General features: G+C 40.1%; 1 protein-coding gene across 5 annotated transcripts in view; it reads left to right on the top strand.

Annotated features, from left to right (window-relative positions):
- Positions 1 to 13,755, top strand: part of dip2ca (disco-interacting protein 2 homolog Ca) — a 287,916-nt gene that overhangs the window by 196,057 nt on the left and 78,104 nt on the right. For all 5 annotated transcript variants that reach the window (XM_041803007.1, XM_041803005.1, XM_041803006.1 and 2 more), the window contains exon 9: positions 10,919 to 11,010. In XM_041803007.1, the coding sequence (XP_041658941.1) occupies positions 10,919 to 11,010 (92 nt within the window). The remainder of the gene's footprint in view (positions 1 to 10,918; positions 11,011 to 13,755) is intronic.

Here is a 13,755-nt window from a genome sequence, read left to right as displayed (position 1 = left end):
CAGTATACCATACCATACCATACCACACCATACCATACCATACTATACCATACTATACCATACCATATTATACCAAACTATACCATACCAGACCATACCATACCATACCATACTATATCATACTATACCATACCATACCATACCATACTATACCATACTATACCATACCATACCATACTATACCATACCATACCATACTATACCATACCACAGTATACCATACCATACCATACCATATCATATCATATCATATCATATCATATCATATCATATCATTCCATACCATACCATACTATACCATACCATAACATACCATACCATACCATACCATACTATACCATACCATACCATACTATACCATACTATACCATACCATACCATACCATACTATACAATACCATACCATACCATACCATACTATACCATACTGTACCATGCTTTACCATACCTCACCCTACCATACCACACCATACCATACCATACTATACCATACCATACCATACCATACCATACTGTACCATACAACACCATATTTTACCATACCATACCATACTATACCATACTATACCATACCATACCATACCATACCATACTATACCATACTATACCATACCATACCATACCATACTATACCATATTTTACCATACCATACCATACCATACCATACCGTACCATACTACACCATATTTTACCATACGATACCATACTATACCATACTAAACCATACCATACCATACCATACTACACCATATTTTACCATACCATATCATACTATACCATACTATACCATACTATACCATACCATACCATACTATACCATACTATACATACCATACCATACCATACCATACTTTACCATACCATACCATACTATACTATACCACAGTATACCATACCATACCATATCATATCATACCATACCATACCATACCATACCATACCATACTATACCATACCATACTATGCCATACCATACCATACCATACCATACCATACCATACTATACCATACTATACAATATCATACAATACCATACCATACCATACCATAGCATACCATACTATACCATACTATACCATACCATACCATACCATACCATACCATACTATACCATGCTTTACTATACCATACCATACCATACCATACCATACCATACTATACCATGAATACCATACCATACCATACCATAATATACCATACCATACCATACTATACTACACCATATTTTACCATACGATACCATACTATACCATACTATACCATACCATACCATACCATACCATACCATACCATACTATACCATACTATACCATACCATACCATACCATACCATACCATACTATACCATACTATACCATACCATACCATACCATACCATACCATACTATACCATGCTTTACTATACCATACCATACCATACCATACCATACTATACCATACTATACCATGAATACCATACCATACCATACCATAATATACCATACCATACCATACTATACTACACCATATTTTACCATACGATACCATACTATACCATACTATACCATACCAAACCATACCATACTATACCATACTATACCATACTATACCATACCATATTATACCATACTATACCATACCATACTATACCGTACAATACCATACTATACCATACTATACCATACCATACCATACCATACCATACTATACCATACTATACCATACCATACCATACTATACCATACTATACATACCATACCATACCATACTTTACCATACCATACCATACTATACTATACCACAGTATACCATACCATACCATATCATATCATACCATACCATACCATACCATACCATACTAAACCCATACCATACTATGCCATACCATACCATACCATACCATACCATACCATACTATACCATACTATACAATATCATACAATACCATACCATACCATACCATAGCATACCATACTACACCATAATTTACCACACCATACCATACTATACCATACTATACCATACCATACCATACCATACCATACCATACCATACTATACCATACTATACCATACCATACCATACCATACCATACCATACTATACCATGCTTTACTATACCATACCATACCATACCATACCATACCATACTATACCATACTATACCATGAATACCATACCATACCATACCATAATATACCATACCATACCATACTATACCATACCATACCATACCATACCATACTATACTACACCATATTTTACCATACGATACCATACTATACCATACTATACCATACCAAACCATACCATACTATACCATACTATACCATACCATATTATACCATACTATACCATACCATACTATACCGTACAATACCATACTATACCATACTATACCATACCATACCATACCATACCATACTATACCATACTATACCATACCATACCATACTATACCATACCATACTATACCATACCATACCATACTTTACCATACCATACCATACTATACTATACCACAGTATACCATACCATACCATATCATATCATATATCATATCATATCATATCATATCATATCATATCATATCATATCATACCATACCATACCATACTATACCATACCATACTATGCCATACCATACCATACCATACCATACCATACTATACCATACTATACCATACCATACCATACCATACCATACCATACCATGCTTTACTATACCATACCATACCATACCATACCATACCATACCATACTATACCATACTTTACCATACCATACCATACTATACCATACCATACCATTCCATACCATACTATACCATACTATACCATGCTTTACCATACCATACCATACCATACTATACCATACCATACCATACCATACCATATCATATCATACCATACCATACCATACCATACCATACTATACCATACCATGCTTTACTATACCATACCATACCATACCATACCATACCATACTATACCATACTTTACCATACCATACCATACTATACCATACCATACCATTCCATACCATACTATACCATACTATACCATGCTTTACCATACCATACCATACCATACCATACCATACCATACCATATCATATCATACCATACCATACCATACCATACCATACTATACCATACCATACCATACCATACTGTACCAAAACATACCATACTATACCATACCATACCATACTTTACCATACTTTACCATACCATACTATACTATACCATACCATACCATACTATACCATACTATACCATACCTTACCATTCCATACTATACTATACCATACCATACCATACCATACCATACCATACTGTACCATACCATATTATATCATACTATACCATACTATACTATCCATACCATACCACACCATACCATACCATACCATACCATACCATGCCGTACCATACCACACTATACCATACCATACCATACCATACCATACCATACCATACCATTTCATAGCATAGCATAGCATAACATAGCATAGCATCCCATCCCATCCCATAGCATACCACACCACTTTTTTACTTTATGATTAAGTACCATTTAATTTTATATTATAGGATAAAATATGAAACACTTTAATTGGATACAATACAGTACGATAAGATCTGTTAGTTACATACAATGCCACAAATTAAGTTTTTTCCCCTTTTCTGATTCCTGATTTTTTTTTTTTTTTTTTTTTTTTTTTTTTTTTAGCATATTTGAGGGTATGAACTGATGGCTGGATGCTGGCCCTCAGGATTTTCTGGTAGACAGCAGAATTCATGGTTCCATCAATCACAGCAAGTGGTCCAGGTCCTGGAGCAGTTTATTGAACTGTCCCATGTGTCCAGCTGTTTGAAAATGTAGTTAAAATAACAATATTTGCCTCTGAAATGTGATGTAAGGAAAATTTAAATAGATGTTGCATTAAAAGTACAAGACTGCAGTTTGATTTATTTATTTCTGGGCACACTTGAGTTCACACAATGATTAACCCAGAAGATAAACGCTGCATCATCCCCTCTGCATCAGCTTTTTTATTCAGGTCTACAGCTTATGTGTGTGAGGGAACAATCTGATTGGTGTGTTGTGAGTTTGCTGCTGATGATAAGACGATATGAGTGCTCACCAGACTGTGAAATGTCTTCAGCCAGCGCTCGGGAGTCCTCCACCAGAGAGACAACAACACGGTGAGGCTGTGTGAGCGTTTGAGAGTGTGTTTGCTGTGCAGTGCTGAATCTAAATCTCCATCTCTCATTCCTCTGTTGTCTCTCTCTGATGTCATCTGACAAGGACAAACTTGTTTTGTCTCCTCCTGTCGAGTCGCCTCCGTCCTCCTGGAGAGAATTCATGATAGTGAATTTTCCCGCTTTCCTTAAACTCAGCACTCACCGCTCTGCACTGGAGATAACCCCACACATTTTTGGCAGATGAGACTCATATTTCTATTCATATAAAAAAAAATCTAATCAAACAAATTCCTCCAAAGCTTTGATCATCAGTAAACAACACAGCCGGATTGTTTATCAGAAAATCTTTTTTATTGATTGATTCACTGTGCTGGGGAGGTGAAAACTTCTCATGCTCTGTTTTCTTTGAAACGCTTTCTCTGATTATTCTCTGTGTGCACCTCTGCTCTTTTTGATTTCAGGAACCTACAAATCCTGTTACAAAACCAGAGCAAGACAAAGACTAGGTTTGGAGCAGAAATCCACAGTTGTCTCTCTAATATCAAACACCAACCTCCAGTGTTGAAATAAAGCAGATTCACAGCTTTTAGACTCATGATAAATGCAGGAATCAGAGGGTAACAGGAATTTAGAAAAGTGTCAACCACTGGAAACTGCAGAGCTGCAGCATGGGCTTTATAGCTCTCCATCTTTGCAAAATGAAACGTGTACATCAGCTGACCGCCCCAGAAAAACAGGTGCAACTAAAGTTTGCAACTAGCAACACTGCATTGCAAACCATTCCTCAGTGGATGTGATGCTTGGAAAAAAAAGTCTCAAAAATATCCTTTGTCCTCAACTAAAACCCACTTTTGTTCTTGGGTTCATGTTCTGAAAGTAGCTGATATCCCAAGAGCACAGTGGCCTCCATTATTCCCAAACAGAAGAAGTTCGGCAGGACCAGGACTCTTCCAAGAGCTTGTCTCCAAACCAAACTGAGCAATCTGGGGTGAATGGCCTTGGTAAGTGGGATGACTGAGAACTTGTCACTCTGTCTAGAGATCCTGTGTGGAGATGGGACAAAGTTGTAGAAAGACAACCATCACTGCAGCCCTCCATGATCTGGGCTTTATGGCAGAGTGGCTGGACAGAAGACTCCTCAGTGCAAAACTGACAAAAACCCACTTGGAGTTTTCAAAATGCACCTGAAGGACTTTCAGACTGTAAGAAACAAGATTTTCTGGTCTCATTAAACCAAGACTGAACTGTTTGGCCTCAATTCTAAACATTACGCCTGGAGAAATCGCTCACTACCTGCCCAATACCATCCCAACAGTGAAGTGTGGTGATGGCAGCATCATGCTGTGGAGGTGTTTTTCAGCAGCAGGGACTCAATGACTGGTCAGGGTTAAGGGAAAGCTAAATGAAGCAGATATCCTCAATTAAAACCTGTTCTTCAGCACTCAGGACCTCAGACTGGACCAAAGGTTCACCTTCCAACATGACAATAAACCTAAGACCACAGCCAAGACAACACAGGAGTGGCTTAGGTACGACTCTGTGAATGTCCTAAAGTGGCCCAGCAAGATCCATGACTTAAACCCTATTTAACATCTCTGGAGACCTGAAAATAACCATCCACTGACAGTCCCCAGCCAACCTGACTGAGCTTGAGAGGATTTGCAGCGAAGAATAGCAGACAGTCCCCCATTCCAGGTGTGCAGAGCTTCGCATTAAAAAGATGAAAGCTGTAACTGCTGCAAAGGCTGCTTCAGCTGAGTAAAGGGTCTGACTTTTGTCAATGTAATATTTCAGAAAGGAGGAGATGGAAAATTAAAATGCCTGGTGCTGAAGCTTGACATAGCGGTCAATAGTTGCTGCCTCTGCTCTAAGCTCTTTTTGCCCTCAAGGCCTCCACATTGGTACGGTGACTGAAAGCTGTTAATAACTGAGTGCTTTTTATCCCACTGCCAAATTCCAGGTCCTGACATCATACATATGCACACCAGCTTTAGAAATCTAGCATTTAACCTGATTCAGGTCGATCCTTGCAAAGCAGATGGATTCGCCCGTTTCTGTGTTTCTTACTGGCAAATCCATCTTACAAAGCTCCCGTCTGAACTGCTTGGGCCCCGTTAGAAAGTGACAGGACCGATCAGCGTCGAGGGGCAGTACTTTCAGGTGAGGCAGAGTTGTGTAAGCAAGCAGCGAGGAGGCAGGTGCAATTATGGCATGGATGCTGCTAAAGCGCCAGTTTTATCAAAATTTGATGACATTTCTTTGTTAAAAGAAGAACAAAGAACAGCAGTGAGTTGTTTTCTTTTCAAAAATGACAAAAGTTGTGTACTGGCATGTCTGCAATTGCCACAGTTCGAGTTATGCAGCTCTCTATTGAGTTTACTCCTCGGTAGGGGCGCACTTTGGTTTGGGGCTATGACATCACATGTTTTGTTGCTCTGATTGGCCTGTAGAGATGTGACAGGATGTTCATCCAATAGCCCTCTGATTTTTTTTTCAAAGCCTCTGCCCTTTCCCAAACACCATCTATGGAAAGTTTACCAGATGGATGTGTGAAACAAATCCATCTGGCGTGTCAGGTTAATTCAGGTCCATATTGGGCCAGTTAGCCAGGCCTACCTACAAATTATTATTGTTGTTATTTTTTTTTTTCATGTAGGTTTCATGACTCTATGAGTGTTTAAATCCCCTGAAAAAGTTCTTTCAGTTTTATGGCAAATAAAATCAAATTGCAATGGCTATAGCTTTTCATGTCTATATGCACTGCGCTCTGGAGCATATTGCTTCCTTTCGTGTCCGTCTTTCTACAGCATGTGTAGTTCTTCTCTGGCACATGCCAGAAGTCCTTCCCTGCTCAAGAAAGGGGGCTGAGTTTATTCTTGGGCACGTGTAAATCCACAATGCCTACCCAAACAGCAATGTTGCCTGGAAGATATTTTTATGTGTTGCACATTTTCATAAGAATTTGATTTCAGAATTTGGTTTATTTCCATGTCTTGGTTGGATAATGATAGACTTTAGCTGTCTCGCATCATGTGTATCCATGCTTAGTTAAGATGGTGACTCTAAGACACATTTGCAAGTCTTAGCATAAGAGCATGTTGCTCAAATGTCTTGGAATGGGAACTTCAACTTCAAAATCAGACTGTGGATCATTTATCCTACCACTAGAGCAACTTTACATCAAAACAGGAGGCAGATAAACAAAAATTAGTTCTTCCCTGGACATGCAAAACAGCGCTGTCTGTCATTTTTCTCTTTTTTATTCCCACTCAAACTCTGTCTGCTGGAAGATTGGACCCAGTTGGCGAGGACATGCCGTTGGTCAGAGCAAATCTGCGGCGCAACCAGACTGTGTACAAGGTCAATAAAGAATTTGCGAGCTGGCTAACATTATAATTCTCCAATCACACTAGACAGTTCAGCCAGACTGCAAGACCACACACTCGCTAGATTCCACTCACAGAAAGTGAGGTGAATTTTAAAGAACCTGAAGGCACTCTGACATCAGTACTGTACTTGTGTGCCCTGTCTTGCAGAACCAAAGCTGGTCTTTTTTATATTCGGTTCAGCTCAGGGTGGTTCTGTTTCTGTTCACCTTCATGTTTGTGCAACATCTGGTTGGTGAGGCTTCCTGGCCTGCTCACTCTCATTGGCTATTGTGGGATATTCTGTTGGAGGAGTCTGATCTAGAATGGTGAACATCAAACATGTTTGATATTTACAATTCCTCAGTGTGTGTTATGCTGGGAAACAAGCGCTCAAAAAGATCCTTTGTCCTCCAGTAAAACCCACTTTTGTTCTGAAAGTAGCTGATGTTCTCAAGCAGCAATCATCTAATTTAGAACAAAAACAACCCTTTTCAATTAGGTTAAACCAGATGATTCCTGCTCCTCTCCTCAGAGGACAAAAGCCTCTTGGATGAGTATTTATGGCGAGGCTGAGTCATGTCATACTTTAAAAACAGACCCCTGCTCTGCTCAGAACCACCCTGATTAAGCTGCAGCTCTCTGATTTAGACTCTTCTATTCAGCAGGGGAGATTCTTTCTTTCCTCTCCTCTGATTGTTGAACCTGTTTTTTAGCAGTCGGATGGATGAATGTCACCTCCAGGGTGCCGACTGTTACTGCTGAAGTGTCCTTGAAGCAGAAATCACAACGGCGGCTCATCTAAACGTTGTTTTAGGCTTTCATGGACAGAAAAACAAGCTATCCCGCTGTCCATCAGTACAAAGAGGTCGATGTTAGACGCTTTGTTTTGATAACTGTTAGACTAAGTGTGAAGAGAAAATAGTGTCCATGTCTTATTTTGAATTTGAGATGTTCACCATTTAGGGCTCAAATTCTCTGTTGAAAGCTTTGTTGAAATTCTAACACAGCCATCCTCCACTAGTAGCAGCTATATGTGACAAAGTAGTCGCCCCCTTCCAGATTTCACACTTAAATGTTTCAGATCATCAAACAAACATCGGACTAAGATAAACTGAGTAAATACAAAATGCAGTTTTAAATAATGTCATTTATTAAGGGAACAAAGCCATCCAAATCTACCTGGCCCTATGTGAAAAAGTCATTGCCCCCTAAACCTAATGACTGGTTGTTCCATCCTTGGAGGAAACAACTGCAATCAAGTGTTTGTGATAACTGGCAATGGGTCTTTAACATCACTGTGGAGGAATGTTGTTCCACTCTTCTTTGCAGAATTGTTTAATCCAGCCACATTGGAGGGTTTTCTAGCATGACCGGCCTGTTTAAGGTTGTGCCACAGCATCTCAATCTGATTTAAGTCCAGACTTTTACCAGGCCACTCCAAAACCTTAGTTTTGGTTTTCTCAGTCCATTCAGAGGTGGACTTGCTGGTGTGTTTGGGATCATTGTCCTGCTTCATGACCCAAGTGCTCTTGAGCTTGAGGTCATAAATAGCCAGATGTTTGCCTTCAGGATTTTCTGGTGGAGAGCAGAATTCATGGTCCTATCAAACACAGCAAGTGGTCCAGGTCCTGAAGCAGCCAAACAGCCCCAGACCATCACACTGCCACCACCATGTTTGATTGCTGGTCTCTGTTCCTGAAATGCTGTGTTAACTTTAATCCAGATGTAACAGGAAGTTCACATTTTGTCTGGTCAGTCCACAGAGTCTTTTCCCAGAAGTCTTAGGGATCATCAGGATGATTTTAGTCAAATGTAAGACGTGCTTTGATGTTCTTTTTGGTCAGCAGCAGTTTTGGCCTTGGAACACTCCCATGATGCCATTTTCTTGTTGATGAATCATGAACTGTGACCTTAACTGAGTCAGTGGGGCCTGCAGGTCTTAAGATGTTGTTGTGGATTCTTTTGTGACCTCCTGATGACTCGCTGATGCACTCTTGGAGTAATTTTGGTAGGCCAGACCCTCCTAAGAAGGTTCATCACTGTTGCAAGTTTTCTCCATTTGTGGGCAATGGCTCTCAACTTGGTTCGTTGAGTCCCTGGATGAGTCATCTATGCACTCATGAAGTAATTTTGGTAGCCCAGCTTCCTAGGAAGTTTTACCACTGTTGCAAGTTTTCTCCATTTGTGGGCAATGGCTCTCAGCTTGGTTCGGTGGAGTCCCTGGTTTAGTTGTCTATGCATTCTTGGAGTAATCTTGGTAGGCCAGATCCTCCTAAGAAGGTTCACCACTGTTGCAAGTTTTCTCCTTTTGTGGGCAATGGCTCTCACCATGGTTGGCTGTAGTCCCAAAGCCTTAGACTTTCCCAAACTTTTCCAGCAGCCCTATTTAAGTCTCAAACCCAGAATGAACTTCTTGAGAACACCTCTGGGTGTTTTCTGTAGCTCTTGGCTCAGTATTCATCGATGAAATCCAGTTTTATTACCCTATTCATAAACTGAAGTTTCACTTTTTCTCACTCTGTTTGTGATCGACTTCATTCTTTCTCTGCCATTTATTTTCCTCACGGGACCCCAAAGCTCTCCTTTTCTTCAATTCATTAGCTCTGACAAACATCAGAGAAAGCTCATTTAGAGTGAAAAACAATGAGGAATTCACGCTGGATTGCTCATGCATAATATCTGCATCTGCCAGTCTGAATTAGAGAGAAAGGAAGGCAAAGGATGGAAATTGATTCTATTGTCATGAGATGAGACTCACAGAAGACGACACCTCAAAGGTAATGCAACTGATCGGAGTGATTTTGTTATATTCTTTCAATAAATACACATAAGGAGTGTGATATGACAGGGAGAGTGCTGTAACTTTGGAAGGGATTTTATTTCATTGCATAAAGTTGCATGAGCTCTGATGAGACACAAGAATGCTTTTAGTCTTGAGCTGATGTGGCCGTATGACTTCCTCAAATCTGCTGAATGTACATGGATCCAATTATACAGCGGCCTCGAGGTGATTTTGGTTTTCTGGATGTTATGAAATCTTTAAAACTGTACCAGTTTGCTTGTGAGGTGACGTAATGTGTTTTTAGACACTGAGTGTGATGTCGATGCAGTAATCCTTTGCATATGTGGACTAATGATTTCATTCTTTGTTTCAACTTTACAATCATGTGGAAAAAGTCAACGCATTTTCTTTTTTATAGGGCTTGAAAATCTTTCCCACTCTTTGGTCCCTTTAGACATCTTACAGAGTAAAAGCTTGCATTTTCAACTCATCAGTTCAGTCATCTCAAACCCCCTCTCTCTGCAGTTCTCTAATTAACAGCTGTTTGGTTTTGTTTACTGATTCTTTTCTTTTTCTGTGTAGGTAAACTGTGGTCCAGGAGTGTGAAGGTGGCGTACAACCTGCTGCACAAACTGGGAACCAAGCAGGAACCACTGGTCAGACCTGGAGACCGGGTAAGTGGAGGAAAAACAAACTTAAAAGCAAAACGACTGATAGGGTCGAGGAGATGGAGTGACTCATAAAGGAACATTACACAACAAAAATTTAAAGTTGGAGTGATTTTCAGACTTGAGGTGTGACTCCAGCGAGACCTGACAAACTTAAAACTTGACCTGACACGGCACATAGCTATGACAGAGAGGCTTTATAGATGAATTTCTATAGCCAAAAATCCTGCAAGTCAAAGGGAACCATGGTTGGATCTGATGTCGTGATCCTGTGTCCTATAGATCTTTTGAGTTACACTCTGTTCAAAGTCCCTGTAGTACCCTGTGTAGGCCTGTGGTCTGGCACACTTGTGTCATGAGAGATCGTCAAGTGTGCTGTGGAAATTGACCAATTTTGGGATGACGGTGTACCCTGGAATTTGGACGCTACATTATAAAACATGAAGCACTTCACTCCCCCCCAATAAAAGCCTCAGTGCTAGGCACTATTTTTTGATGCAACTTTGGCATTCTGTCTTCTTCTACCTCAGCGCACTATTATCCCCTGATCAGCTGTGTGAGTCTACAGGGACGGCAACACCACACAGAGCTGAAACCAGTGTTAATTCTGGCAGCTATTTTTAATTTTAGTCTTAGTGTTAGTCTTTAAATGAAATGCATTTTAGTTGTAGTCACATTTTAGTCATTTCTATACTATTTAGTTTTAGTCTAGTTTTAGTTGACGGAAACTCAAAACATTTTAGTCTAGTTTTGGTCCATAAAAAATCCTCACATTTCAGTCTTTACTTTTAGTCCATGCATTTATTTCCTTGTCTAAATTTGGTGCCAAATCATGGTGGTGTGTTCTCTGCACCCTGCTGTGAGGCAGAATAGATACAGCTGTATTGTTTTTTGACAGATTTACCCACAGTGGACAAATATCACAGATTTTGAATGTCTGACGAAAACTACCTTACATTTTAGTCTAGTTTTAGTCATCTTGATAAAAACCAAACTTAGTATTTGTCAGTTTTAGTCATCACAGATCTATTTCTGTGAGTCTTAGTCTAGTTTTTGTCATGAAAAAACGGCTGTCAACAAACATTTTTAGTCAGTTTTAGTCGACAAAGTTAACACTGGCTGAAACAAAGATAAAAAGAGGGATTTGGGCTTGAGTGGTTGAGGATACGAGAGGATACTTGTATAAACCAGTGCACCAAAGAAGAACTTAGACAGATGGAGACTCAGCCACTACTATAGCCAGGTAACTCATACGGCTGTAGACTGGAAAAAAGAACTGGACAAAGCCTGTGTGATGTCAGCTGTTTGATTACAATAGGCGGATTTCTAACAGCTTTTGAAGCCAATCCATGGCGGCCTCCATATTGAAATCGCTGTCTTAATCGAAATTTGGATCGACCTGACCGCAGACAAGAGCCCGCCCACTGAGCTCGACTTCCTGTCAGCTAAGCTAGCACTAAAGCTAGCCGTCTGGTGGTACCGTCTGCCTGTCAAGCTATCTGTCAATCAAATGAGATGTCCCAATCAGTGTGCAGTGAGGTTTTTCCTAAATATAATCTAAACAATTGTATTACAAAAAAATTCACCTTATCGTACAGTGTGAGCACATGAAGACATTAGCTAACGAGACCCTTTTTGTTTTTTCAACCATGCTGTGAACACATTTATTTTTAGTGTAAAAACGGCCTTTAAGCATTTAGTTTGTACGTGACTTCCCGTGTTTCTGCAGCCAGCCTCTAGTGGGCCCTCGCCATATTGTAATTTTGTGCAGTATGGCGAGCGCCCACAATAAATGGCTTTATTTTTCAGGACTGAAGGTTGCTGCTTGCATACAACCCACCTTCAAAAATCCCAAAATATCCCTTTTTACAATGAGGTACTGGTGAAGACAACAAAGAGGGATTTGTATGCTGTGAGATCTCTGCTCATTGATGCAGAAGGGCCTCCTTCAGTCTAATCTTCACAAGTTTTCTGTTTGTCAGCACCCTCAAAGTGACTCTACTCATTTTCCAGAGTCCCTGACATTTGTCTGAAGTAGGCTTACTGCTTTGTCTTTTTACTTTCTGCTACTATTCTGGCTCCTGAATGCACCTAAAACAAAACCATCAACTAAAATGCACAGCAGCCCATTGTCAGCAGCACTTACATCGTCTATTTAATGGTCATGTGTCTGCAAAAGGTCAATAAGGGTTATGAGACGATTACAGTAAAATCCAGGACATAAGTCCCACCAGTGAGTAAAAGTCATGCTTTGTAGGTCTATAAGAGGGAAAAAGGTTTAAAGTGTCTTCCTGTTTCATGGTACAGCTTCTTTTCTTTTTAACCATCTGATTTTACCATGTGGACTTTGTGTTCCTGCTTGCAGGGTTGCCAGGTCTGTGGTTTTCCAGCATTATTGGGCTACTTTTTTATGTCTGCCACATTTAGATTTTTTTTGTCCGTGGGTTTACACACTAGCATAACATACATGGTGTGTTAAAGGTTTACTGGCTTATGTTGAATTTCTGTGTTGGGCTAGTTTTTATCAACCATTGGGCTAGACTTTTCGACCAGACCTGGCAACCCTGCCTGCTAGCTAACAGCATGGTAGATGAGCTTTCAGCTAGCTCTAGCCCAGCTCACACTTCTTGATTGTTGAGTCTCAGCAGCCTCCTGACAGTCGATTCCTCTCCACTCTCACCGCTATCGCCTACATATGAAACCTGAACGGCTCCAATGAGAGCGTCACATGTCAACATCAGTCCTGTTAAA

This window comes from Cheilinus undulatus, linkage group 13, assembly GCF_018320785.1.
Source record: "Cheilinus undulatus linkage group 13, ASM1832078v1, whole genome shotgun sequence".
Lineage (NCBI taxonomy): Eukaryota > Metazoa > Chordata > Actinopteri > Labriformes > Labridae > Cheilinus > Cheilinus undulatus.
The sequence above is the reverse complement of the archived record's forward strand: the minus strand, read 5'-3'. Positions and strand labels throughout refer to the sequence as shown.